The sequence below is a fragment of the Rissa tridactyla genome, chromosome 6 (genome assembly GCF_028500815.1).
Source record: "Rissa tridactyla isolate bRisTri1 chromosome 6, bRisTri1.patW.cur.20221130, whole genome shotgun sequence".
NCBI classification, from domain to species: domain Eukaryota; kingdom Metazoa; phylum Chordata; class Aves; order Charadriiformes; family Laridae; genus Rissa; species Rissa tridactyla.
Window position 1 is genome coordinate 43,911,598 of NC_071471.1, and position 13,648 is coordinate 43,925,245.

Here is a 13,648-nt window from a genome sequence, read left to right on the forward strand (position 1 = left end):
TAAGGCTACGTAGAGATCTAGCTCACCTACACCAAATACAAAGAAAGTCATCGGTGTAGTGTTGCAGGAACTGCTGCTGGTAAACCTCATGAGAATTTTTAGCCATTTTTATAGCTACACAAAAAAATCTGCTACCACCACATTTGCCCTAAAGCCTTGACTAGTCTAACTCAACATAATAGGTCTTCAGTTCCTGCGATAAATTTTTCTTCTTCCTAAATATTTGACACTTGCTATTCCATCATCACATGGCACAGGTCCCATTTTGATAGATTTTGCTACCAGACTTGAAATTTCATGAGCCAGTTCTCCTTCCAGACTTCTTTGATCAAGATTAACTGGACCATCTTGACTTGAGGGCTTCGATTTCTGCATTTTACAGAATGTCTATTTTCATGTACTTGATTCTATTCTCATTCTACCTTTGCCCTCAAGTAATCATCCTAACAGAAAAATGAAACTTATTCATTCAGGATTGCCCTAACTGCTTCATATATTACCTCTGGCCCACCATCAGCTTTGCTTCTTCCTGTATAGAACTCCTCTTCTTTATACAACAAGAACAATTGATTGCTTTCAATTTTACCAGTAATTCTGAACTCTCAACGATTCCTGGAAATGTTCACTTCAAGCATGACTGCTTGCCCTCGGTGATATAGTTTGTTTCTTCGCCTACACCCCATTCCTCTTAGGCATTCTTTTTAGTAAGTTTCTCCAGAAAACTATGTTTTTTCCTTGGAACAAAATCAGATTCCTTACACTTCCTTCCCTTTCAGGCTTCCTCTGCCTTTACATTCTTAGTTACTTTAGTTTATCAATATTTGTTCTTTGAAATTTAATAGCCTTATTAACAGAATAATTTTAATTTACTCTTTCTGTTAATTTAAACTAAATCGATCATATTGGGAGCATAAAGAATAAAATGCTTACTAAATAATAAAAAATTGCTTTTACCATGGTTTTTGTGGTGTTAAAATCTCATTAAAATGCAAACAAATTATTGTAAATTTTAGAGTAAGTTTATCCTATTTTGGCATTTTTGTAAGATAATACAACTGCTTTAGGCTGAAAGCCTCTGCATTTGGCTTTCATCATGGTATTCTCTGCAATGAATCCCTCTAAAATCAGTGATGACTGAATCAATGAATGAAAGTCAGGATGACTAATTACCAAGAAAACTGCTATTCAAAGGGATCAAAACTCAATCCCATAATTAACAAAACTCTAATTTGTCTCTATCTGTTAGAAATTAAGACAGTACGGGTTTTCTTCTTACTTAAATCAACAGACAATCCAAGCTGAACTTTTGAGTGCGCTGTATATTTTAGAGGAGGTTTACTGATTAAATACATTTGTTACTTTCCAGTTCTGACAGTACTAAGAGCTGTTTTACATATGCAAGCAGATGATGTAAAATTCTTCTACGGTAATAACAGTGCATAATACAGGTGAAATATTTTAGAAGTAAGATTCAGTGGAGATTCAATTTTCAATTCAATCTCTGCAGTAATTCTTTGCATGCAGCTGAGGTTGTCAGAGACAGAAAATTGCTATTACCTAGTAATCGGAGTGAAATAACTAGGTGACTTTGGTCAGTCAAATTCCAGCAACCCCAGATGATTCTCCACCTTTATAATCTTACTGCCAGGCCAAAATTGTATTGGTTTTAAGAACTCGAAATAGACAGTTCCTGATTTTAAGAAATAATCACCCATCGTTAGTGCCCTTGAAATCACCAGCAGAGAAAACAGATCTGGATACGGAAGAAAATATTTCCATAGCAAGCAGAAACAAAACAATAATATAGTTTAACAGCAGCATAAAACAGAGAAACTGCAGAGCTCCTGTAATTCTTCCAGGCTCATGGCAGATTTGGAATGGAATTAAGGGATGTTTAGGACAAAATGTATCCCAGGAAAAGAAGGTTTCCTCATTTGGCCACATTTGATCATTTGGCCAAACTAAAGAAAGCAAATAAACTAGGAAGCTGTCACATGGTGCACAAATTAAAGACAGCCTTGTAAGTCTTAAATGTTCAAATCTGTTTCATGTTTTATAAAGCAAGGGCCTTGTATAATAAATCTTAAATTCTAAAACTACAAAAAGAATTCTCTATAAATTAAGATAGTCATTCCACATCTTAAAACAGTTCTGAAGCAAAGACTCTTATGATAGTCCAGTGCTTGACATCTGCAAATAAGATGACAGATGACTGTTGGGCTTTTTTTTGGTTGGTTGGTGGGTTTTTGTCTGTTGTTTTTGTGGGAAAAGAAAGTTTTTGTGTGCAAAAGTGTTAAAACAAGCAATCTGGGATTATGTATTAGTTCGCTGTAAATTCAGTGTGGCTTATTCTATAATTTCCCTATGGAAAACAGGGACTCTACAGAGTCATTCAGCTTTTGTTTTAAGTGACATTCATACATAGAATATTTTCAGTCTTTAATTTATTTCCACATTTTTAAGCTTAGGTAATGTTGTGTTACAGCCCCTAAACCATTTCAAACTTGAATATTGCAATTGTGTTTTTATAGGTAAGGGAATATCACCATGTTTTTTCTGAACTTCACCCTTTGACTAAATGGAGATAAAATTCCTTCCAGAACTTCAGTGAGAAGCATTCTAAGCAGCCTTTTTTTCCTCAGTTCCACAGTTCATCTATGTTCAGTAAAATTATTAAGCATATTTTGAAAATCTCTGTAATAAGGAATAAGCCCTAAGAAATGTATCTGACGTGACAGTTGGCATTATTTTTTCATGCCAAATGAAAGGCTTAAGTAAGGTAAAAGTAGATAGAACCCAAATATCCCTTCCTGGCTCATATGCTGCACTTCAGTAAATTAAGCAAATCATTCATTCAGAAGAGAGGGAACATGTAGCTGACTGGGGACTGCAATGAAAATGCATCAAATACTACAGAAGCTAGATCATAACCTCACGCAATCTCAGACTTCTTTTTTTAAAGTAATTTTAAACAATAAGTCTTCCCCTCCAGATCATCTAGCTGAAAAAATTCTGAACTCATTTTTCTCAGCCTTTTTTTCCTCAGTGTGCTCTGGACCAGACGTTACCACAGCCATTCCACCAACACTATTGCTTATACCAGACACGAGTTTGGTTTTTAGTCTGTAATGAACCATCTGCACCGTTTTTCATCAAAAAAGACTACAAGCAGAATTCTAATCCAAATGCCGTCCAGTGATGGGTGACTTTCCTCTTTTTTTCCCCTTGGAAACAACCATCCAAACTTTTTAAATACTAGTTTTCAAAGGCCACCACGTGGTCTTAAATAAGTTGTCATTCATTTCAAGTATTATTTGTTTAAAGAACCAAAGAGAAAGGCTGGAATTTTGCAACCATGTCTTTCTGCAACAAATGAGTCATTAACTTCATGAACATGGATAAGGAAAGTCTAGTTCTTCATGGTTTCTCAAACTACAGTTGTTTAATTCACTACTCTGTGTCTACAGCTTGGATGGTGTCTTTAAATGCTTCCTCTAGGACTTTTACAAAATGCAGATAAAGTCTGTGAGAACTGTTATTGCCTTTTGTGTCTGCAGGTAAGAAAATGCTTAGACATCTGCTTAATGAGTCGGCGGAGGCTCTGTCGGTACCACACCATTCAGCATCTCTCCAAGTCACAGCACACAGCAATCCTGCACAGGCATCCCCAGTTCAACGCCATCCCCCGGCAGCCTGCCGAATCTCCCGTCAGACAGCCGTTTGCTTACCTATGTTGCTTGATGGGCTGCGTTCCTCTGTCAGGAGACAAGGCCTCTGGGAAAGACTGAGGGCCTGAAAAACTAGACTCCATAACTTTGTCCAGAATAGGCCCAGGATGCCTATCTGTTTTTGAATACTGTGACACAGAGAATAAAATTAATTAATACACAAGAGGCAAAGTACATTGTTGATGCTATTCAATCAGAACTCATATCGGAGCGGGGTAAGAAGTTCTCTAATGCATTTTTAAATTAAAATTAGGCATTGCAAGTAATACATTCATTCACTATTGTTTACATAGTGGAAAGCGCCGGTACTCATTATCCCCAATACCTCCTCCACATCAAAATGCTGATATCTGCATTAGTAGCAAAATTACTGACTGGTCTACCCATAATGATAGGGAACACTGATTCTTTTGACTAAAAGCCAGGTTTTTGCGGCTGTCCATGCAGACTGAAATCAAGAAACAGATCTCAGAGAACAGTCAGCGCCTTCTTGGGTCCTTTGGTGATTTCAAACACTGCTTTTATCAGCACGCGTAACTATGAAAACCAAACTAAAACAGCATTTGTACCATCAGATAAGTAGAAAAATATCTGAATCCTATCCATAGAGCCAGATATCCCTTCTGAACAAGCCTGAAACTTTTGACCTACGAGTATCTGTGCTAGTAAGAACAGCGTAAACATAATTCTTCTTGTGACAGTTGTAGGCGTAGGGCAGTCTCCGGGCACATAACAGGACACAAAGGTCTGTAAAGCAGACACCAGACATGAACAAGAACAGATTTTCTTCTTGCTTTATGATTCAACTGGAAATTCAGCAAAAATTGTGTCTCTGATCCTGAATGGAGCCAGAAAGTCAAAGTACAAAAAAAGCTGCGTTTTGTCTTGGAAGAAGAATCAATGTTGTTAGCGGTTACTGGGCAATATCTCAGAGATATGAGAGGTTAACCCACAGTTCTACTCAAGTATGAAAACGACTGCGCTTTGCAGATTTTTTTATGTTGCGTTACAATGACCTGCACTAAAACTAATTGGTCTATTTTTCCGTATTGAGTTTGTACTTTTAGTACTAGATATCTATGTTATCTTTACAATAAACCAGTGTTGTGGAAGCTATTACATGATTAAATATCTTAGAAAGAAAATTAAAATAATAATAATATAAAAAAAAAAATTGGTAAAAAATGCCATGCTATGATACAATAGTATAAACGATCGTGGAGAAGATAGTAAGATTTCTTCCAAGTATAGTTCTTCTTCATAATTATTTTGTTGTCTAACAAAAGACCAATGACTCCTTAAAAATATAGAATTATTTTCTGATTCTCACTTATTTTTATCTACACTTTCCCACATTGAGCAAAATCAAAAAGGAAAGTCATACATTTTACTCTGTTTTAAAAATGGGTTACATGCAATTTTAGTCTATCTACTCAGACTTATGACTGAAACTTAATCAGAAAACAACTGATCTTCAAATTTTTCTCCAATGCTCTTCTCTCCCTTTCTGTTTTGTGAAATACCCACATAAACAGAGCCAAAATCACTGCTTACATGTTTCTGAAGGCAAAGCTATGAGAGTGACAATATGCAAAATGTTGCTGCATGCATGAAGTAAATACAAGTGAAATAATAAGAACAAACATATCCCACTCTCATTTCTTGCAGTTACCGTGATCTTAGTTGTCACTTGTAAATGTTGTAGATAAAATATTCAGACAGAAGTATGATTTTTAAGGTACTCATGTCTGTGAAGGTTTTAAAGTTTAATAGTTATCCTGCCAACTTCAGAAATGAAACTGTCTTTGATTTCTGACCTGAATAAATCAATTTGAGCTACGTAAAGAATGGGTGGTTAGTGCCAGGAAGCTATTTCTGTCCTTTTTTGTGTTTCTTCATGATACTAAATTGAAGGTCCAAATGGCTTATAAGACTATGAGTATGAAGTGAGTCATGAAAGGTAATTAGAGATAAGCTGCGCCTTTTGCTACCTCCATGGTTAAGGTGGATGTGGGCTGGAGCGATGGTACAGAGAGTCTTTCCTCATCCCAACTGAGGAAAACCAGGACCCCCAGAAGCTGCTCTGATGCTGACTATACTGAAGCATACTATACTTCAGTGTATATATATATTCATGCACACACTATACTAGCAAACTATACTGAAGGTCCAACAGCCAGCACCACCCAGGCACAGCCTGCAAAGGATATTTTTTCCCCCAACCGAACATTTCTTTTATGCCATTTTCAGATACACCACTTACCAATTACCATAACAGCCATAAAATTAATTACAATGAAAACGTGAATCACAATTTAAATTGAGGGTGTGAACATACAGGGAATTTGAACAATGTCATTGAACTAATTGGGATGTAGCACATTATTCATACATTGCAATAGGTTTAAACGCAGTTGGGTTTATTCTCCTTTGGCTTAACCATAAGGGCTACATCCTCTGTCCGAGATCATCTCTGGAGAAAAATACCTTCAGATTTCTGTGAGGAGTTTACAGCAGTATCGGGTGGTGCCCTTAGAAGTACGGTATAGGATTACTCCCCGTCCGTATCCCAGCAGAGCCCATCCTGCTGCTTCCACAGCCCACTTCTCACCTGGGCTGAGCTCTGCGGAGCGCTCACTCAGTTGTGAGCTGCTGAATACTCAGCCACGATGGAGAATAAGCTGTGAAACACTTTCAAAGGGCTGTTGCAGTAGGTTGAAAGCATCACTGAAAGCTTATCTGTATTATTTTTTTAGTGGTTTTATTGTCTTCTTGCTTAATTATTTGTACTTCTTTGAGAAACACTGATGCATATGGCTAAATAAATTAAAGACTAATGATAGCACTTAAAAATAAACCATTTTGCAAATTTTCAATTTTTCCACAGTTTCATGGAGAAAAATCATCTGTTATGTATAATTACTCAACTCTTTGACAATAAAATTCCACCCCCAGCTAGTTAACACTAAGCAAATCTGCAACAGCAGCCTGGGCCGGGAGACAAGAAATCAGCCTCTGCCACTGACCTCCTGTACGACTGTGAGCACCTAATTCCCCTGCTCCGTGCCTTGTGTTCTTTATTCTAAAATGTAGGATCCGTGGGTAACAAACGCCACTCAAGCGCTACAGAACAGCTTGACACTGTTGTCCTAGTGTTATGCAAAACAAAACACCCATCCCTCCCCCCTGCTTTTCTTAGCTCCTCCTCCTCAACGATTTTCCCAAAATAGTAGTAACAAAAAGTCCAGAAACGTATGTGGCACTGGAAAAGAGGTGATGTGGGGATCCCATTACAAAAAGGACGGAGAAGACGGAGGGGCCAGCTTTAAATTACATTCAGAGAGGGTGCCTCAAGGAGGTAAAGAGCCAGTGACTTTTCTGGGCTGACCTTGCAGAAGAGCCCGTCAGGCGGTACATTTACCGTCCTTAGGGCTGTTCCCACATGCTCTACATGTTTTGTTGCCAACACTAGCTCTAGACAGAGGTCGGTAAACCCAAGTTTGTCTATTCTGGCAGTTCTTCCTAAGTAGTCATGTGATACAGAAATGGGAAATCTGCTCTTCATCTTAGCCAATAAATCGCATCATAACTCAGGGAAAACCACACTGTAATCTTTTAAAAGATTTAAGTGTGTCTGTCGCTCAACATGTTTTAACTGCATTTCTATCACAGTTACTAAAAAGAATTTAGTTCCTACTACTATCAACAAAAGGCAACGAGACACAAAAAGAGCATGTTTTTCCCCCCCTCTTTATAAGAATATCAGAAGCCTGGAGGCAGTGATTGTGAGCTATTAGAAACAAGCGTGGTGAAAAGTGAAACCGCACACTACAGCATGAAAAGCATATTAACCACCTCAGAGGGAAAGTGATGGGGAATTAATAGATCCACTTAAGACCACGGCAGAAGGTATTAAAATCCACAAAGGTGAAAAAGGCCACTTTAAACAACCATGACAACTCAGAATCACTAAAGAAATGGCAAGGCTTCAGCTGCTTTTTTTTGGTTTTCTTTTCTTTGTTGCATGACATGTTTGTCAAGTTATGAGAATTTAAAGAAACCCTCTAGTCAAGGTGGAAAAAGGAGCTAGTAATCAGGAGCATGATTAAGACTCACGAAGACTGGTGAATTACAGAAAAACAAGAGCACAACAGCTCCTCCTGCCCCTTGCACGGTCTCTGAGGGGACACAGAACACTTCTCTTTCTAAGAGGGGCAGCTGAGAATGACAATTTATTTCCTTTTGCCTATGAGAATGTCGAACCGATTGCTGCACTCCTGTGGAGCACAGTTGTTAAATATCTCTTGAAGATAATACAATCTCTTTGGGAAGGGGGAGGTAATACGAGGAAGTCCTAACTTTCATGCACTAGGTGAAATAAATCTGAATCTCCTTGTACCTCAAAGATCTTGCATTAAAAACTGGCATACCTGTCTCTTCCTGACTGAAGAATTATAGCAAGATTACCAGTGCATTAGTATCCAAATCCAAGATGCTACAAAACCGAGCAAGAAATTAAGTGCATTGCTGCCAGAATGTTTAGGGAAAGCAGTGGACTTGAAGGAGATTCAGGAGAAATACTAGGAGCTGTGTTCAAACAGTTATTTATGAATCCTGCTTACAGTGTACAGTATTTTTCATCTAATTTATATCCCCAACAAAAGAATGGAATCGATAACGAGGGAAATAGACTCGGCACAGGTTACACAATTACTAGCTATGAGCAGCAGGAATTCAGAGAGAATACAGCTGTCCTGACAAAATCTAACCCATTTTTTTACTTTACAGAATCACAGCTGAGCAGAGGAAGGAAGTGGAGGAGATATGATGCATTTGAGTGTGGGAAGGAAAAGCATATGATACTTCAAAATATTGTCAATGCAAACAAAAAGCTTTATTCCCTGCAATGTAGCAAATGACAGGGAGACATCCATGTTTTAACTTAAATGCCTAACTCTCCTTGCGTTCTTCCTCAGCCTCGGGGCTTGCCAAGGAAGGTGCTGGGATGTGGCCATTCTTCCTCGCTTGTGTTTACTGTGCTGATCAGAGAGGGCAAAAACCCCAAAGAGAGTAACTTCTTAGATGAAGGGAGTTTTAAAAAGCCTACATTTTTCAGTTGGCCAGCTCCATTTTTTTCTGAATATCCTGTTGCTTAACTTGAATAGCCACATCTGAAAGAGCAATCCTGCCATGTGGATGTTTAATGAACTTGGGGGAAGGTCCAACACTTCACATTCATTTCTTGAACACTGCCTTTTGAAATAAGGATTGCTGCAATGTAACCTGTAGTCCAGGATGCAGCAGGAGAATTCTGATACAACCGGAGAGTGTTTTAAAAGCAAACATTCAGAGCTCTTAACCTTGTATATGGTTTTCATAATCACAGTACCGTAAAGAAGTTTTAATTGGCACAGAGGTGGGTTATCATGGGGACTGAGGTCTGCAGTCCTTTTCCTTCTGCAGTACTGCAAATAGCTGCAAGTATAATGAGTTAGGCTAGAATAAAATGCAAATTGGTAATTAATTTTCATACTCGGTTAAAAAATGAAGTGTGTGGTTTTTCTGTTAGCACCAATTCTGAGAGATGCACACGGCTTCTCTCATTTAAAAAAAGATTCAAAATTGGCTTCGAAAATAAGTAAGAAAAAATTATTCTTTTCCTGAAGTCTTGACAAGAGTGAAAAGGGAAATAAGGAACGATGAGGAGGAAAAGCACTTCACTGAGACATGTCAAGCTCTCTACAGCCACAAACCACTTCAAACACTATATGCTATACGCTGGGTCTTGGGAAATAAGTAAAACCTCTTTCTAGAGCAACACAAGATTTGGAAAGATCCATGCATCCTTCACTAAATGTAGCAATCTCTGAGTCAAAACGTGATGGCTCTTTCAGAATAGACATTATTAGAATAGTCATCAAGAATAAGGAACCTTATGCAACTATTCTCAGGTCTACACTAATGTATTCTTTGCTATAGAAGAAGCATGGTGAAAACCCTGAAAGCGTCACCCGGTCCATTCAAAATAGCCAGGAGAAAAATATGGGAGAATCTTTTAGGGGAAGAAAGAAAGGTGACATACAAGCAAGACAGCTTTCCCATGCAAGAGGAGCACCCAGAGTGGGAAAAGAAATGGCTTCCAGGATTACATAAACATAAGTCTTCTCCCCAAACCCATGTGGTGGGAGCTGCAGATGGGAATCACCGAGAGATGGCATGACGGTGACGGGCAGAAAGGCTGAGCGCGGCCGCAGGAGTGAGCAGCGGGAGCGCTCTCCTCGCCGTGCCTCTGCCCGCTCCCTTTCCCACCCAGCAGATACACCCGGGGCAGATCCCTGGTCTCTGATGGGAAGCCACTCGGCCAGTCCTATGAAACACCATTTCAAAGTTCTTTTCTGCTGCCTCGCCATACCCCCCACCCTTTTTTTTCCCCTTCAATCTGCCAAGTTTCGTAAATATTTCATGAACTGCCTACATGCATTCCTGCACTAAAATCTTGCTAACAATAGAAACCATTATTACCCTGCGCTGTTACGCTACATCCCGCACAAGGTCATTCTGTTTTTCTTCCTTAGTATCTCTGCTCCCAAAGGGAAAATGCATTAATGGCAAGAAGAAAACAGCTGCCTGCGAAGCAGCCAGAAGAACAAGAAAATGCCGTGTTAATTACCAGCACTGATAATGCCAGTTTGAACAGCATTAAAAACTGAAAAGCAAATTTGGATTAAAAAAATTAAATAATAATAATAAGGGTTTTCAATCTCTAATATCTGGAATCTGCAAACTGGTACTTCAGCCATTATGGCTATTGTTATGGCAAAGGAAAAAGACTTAAATAGAGCTTGTTGATGTGTTTGTCAGCTGCTCAGAAGACATCAAGTAGTTCATCGTGATGACGGGTTGACAAAATATTGCACCAAATTACAGCGAGCAGAAAGGCAAAGAACATATTCTTAGTGTTAACCAAGACCTACTTTATATGTCAGAACAAAAGGCTCACAAAAGCTCTTTACAACTTTACCTTTTGTTGCCATCATTACAACCCAGCAATGCTCCCAACAGCTTTTTTTTTTTTAGGGGTTAGAAATAATATATGACTGAATGAACTGAAAGTGAAACAAAGAATTGCACAAGGTTCCCTAAACTGTGATTATGTCAATTTAGCGGAGCTATCTTCCTTCTTGAAATAGTGTATTTTTCCTGAACCACAAAGCATATCACAACCAGAATGGTGCTCCTATAAAATAAAAATTTAGTGAAGACAAGCAATGCTCTGACAACTCCTCTGTCACAGCATGCAGGCTCTGTGTACTCCGAATTGGTCAAAAGGGCTTATACTTATTTCTGCATGAATTGGATGTAAACCAGGAGTTGAGACATCTGTGGTTAAATGCGCATGAGTGCTCACTTTTGGTAAACTCCCACTATTTTGATGGACTCTGGCAAATAAGGTAGTCAGCCCTTTAAGAAAAATTAAGATATTGTATTTTTTGAAAAAAGAGTTAAGCATTTAGAAAGGCTTCAATACATCTTTTATGATTTCCTATTGTGTTGCTATCAGGACCTTTCTCCGTTGTTCCAAAGACTTTGTTCAAAATAAGACAGCACTAAATGTGTGCGACCAGGGGGAAGAAAATGACACCCATTGGAAAATACATTGCATCCAGCGCTAAATTAATCGGTCGCTTTCAAGTTCCTTATTTCAAATATGCTTTGTGTATTTCATGATTGTGGGACTGCATTGACTTAGATATAACTACATACAGAAAATGACTACATAATTTTCAAATTTGATTTGAACAAACCAATCTTTTTCTGGTATCAAAAACTCTTTTAACTCAAGTCCCAGGAAAAATGAGACTGTCTTCCCTTGGGCACTAGTTTACATGTGTAAATTTAGTTCTAGATTTTGACTTTACTCTGAATTAACTGTAACATATCTCTACATTTTTTCATGCAGGTTCATTAATTACTGGAAGACTTGAAATTGAAATCACTTAGGATCAAGGACCCCCACTTCACCTATAAACCATACATATGAGCTACGGTATTGCAGGAAACTATGATAGTAATTTCCACTACTGGGGGCGCAACTAGGTCCCTGCTTTTTGTTTTCCATTAACAGGCCTGACAGAAAACATTTTATGAAAGAGGTGAGAATTCTTGTTCCCATTGCTCAGATGCTAGTAGCAACACGGCGATGTGCTGCCATCGGCAGCAGGAACTCAGCCAGGCTATTAAGTGTTGTAGCTGGCAGGATTACTTACGTTTTGCAGCTGGACTCGGCTTTGTGCCATACACTCTGACTTTGCCATCATGCTGGAAGCATTTAGGCTGTAGGTTTTCCTATTCTGTGTTTCTTTCAGCTGTTCATGAATTTGCTTTGTTTGTTTCCTGCAGAGAGAAATAAAATTCATGTAAGAAAGAGCTAGTCTGATCTTCCACTATAGCCATGGTATTTTTATAGCCATGGTTCCCTTTGTTCAAAACTTCACCATATTAGATTAACCAGCTGAGCTAATTCACTAGTGTCTAATATTTCAATGCAGTGGTCATTTTCTGTCGAAGCTTAAGAAAGGAAAAAAAAAGAGGTCTTCTGTTTAAAAGATCTTCTATTCTCAGATTACTATAATAGTATGCTAGTTGTTTCAGTGCAGGATTTTTGTAAGATCATCTATTACATATTTAACAATAGCTGGAAGTAGGCCTGCATATTAAAAAAGCATTTTGCTCTGATTTGGAACAAAGATTTTGGCAAATACAGCAGGCGTTAGTCCCTGTTGGCTATAAAAAGTGTTGAAGAATCAAAGATTTCTGCTCACAGCTGATTAGACTTGACCTATAAACCAGTATCTTGTATTGACCAGCTTTTGCTTACATGCTTAAACCTGGAAAAAACCATCAGTATGGTATCTGAGGCTGTGTTTTTGACATATTATAGTATGATCCACTATGTCAGAGCTAGGAATACCACTAGATGAATCACTTGCAATATTCAGGAGACAGCTACACTATTAATAAATGCTTTCTGTTTCTGCCACACTATATTGGCAAACTGAATTTTGAAGTTCTGTACATGACTGAGGATATGAGGCAGCAAACTTTATTTTAAATATTTCTTTTATCTTCTGCAAACAGATACCTCAGCTGGGCAAAAACCATTAACAAAATATATTTAAGATCTTTTATCAGTCTCCACTCTTTTGATAAGCTACATTGTCTGAGACTATCAGTTTTACATGATCACAAGAAATAACTCTACAATACTATTTTAATTCTTTCTTTCCTTCCTTCCCTTCCTCCTTTTTCTCCCCAGCAGATGCATCTCCAGCAACAAACCTCAAAGGCCCCTATTTTAAGCGTGTTACAAATATGAGTGGCTTGTTTTAAGTATAGCTAGGAACTCATCATTAGTAAGATTTATGAATATGGGTGGGTGAGGAAATAATTTCTCAAGCACAAAACTTATTAAACTTTCGAAATTCTTCCTTAACCAAAACAACTTGTAAAGCTGATATCAGAATAATCTGAATAGATTTATAATTTGAAGGATTATAGTGTCAAATTAAATTAATTAGTCAATTGATTCTGAAACATCTCTTCTAAAACCTTTTTTTGATATATACTCAATTTTGAAACCAATGAAATTGAATAATTTAACTTGTAAAATGTCAAAATGAATGCTTTAGCTTCTCACAAAATTCCAGGGGAAATTCATAAAAGCAACTCTAGAGTTTGTATGAATAATTATTTTCTGACCAGTTAAATTACATACACTGAGTAAATAAGCATATATATCCATATGCCCTACTGGAAGGCCAGCCACTTGCGTGTTGGTCTCCATAATGGTTATGGAATATCCTGCCTTTTTTGATGACTGTTTTTGAGTGGAGACTTCATATAAAGTCTAAACAATGACA

The 13,648-nt window shown here is 38.0% G+C and overlaps 1 protein-coding gene across 1 annotated transcript in view; it reads right to left on the reverse strand.

Annotated features, from left to right (window-relative positions):
* Window positions 1-13,648, reverse strand: part of NRG3 (neuregulin 3) — a 409,872-nt gene that overhangs the window by 12,400 nt on the left and 383,824 nt on the right. The window contains exons 6-7 of the mRNA XM_054206415.1: window positions 11,996-12,122; window positions 3,729-3,856 (exon numbers count right to left, since the gene is read on the reverse strand). Coding sequence (XP_054062390.1) covers window positions 3,729-3,856; window positions 11,996-12,122 — 255 coding nt within the window. The remainder of the gene's footprint in view (window positions 1-3,728; window positions 3,857-11,995; window positions 12,123-13,648) is intronic.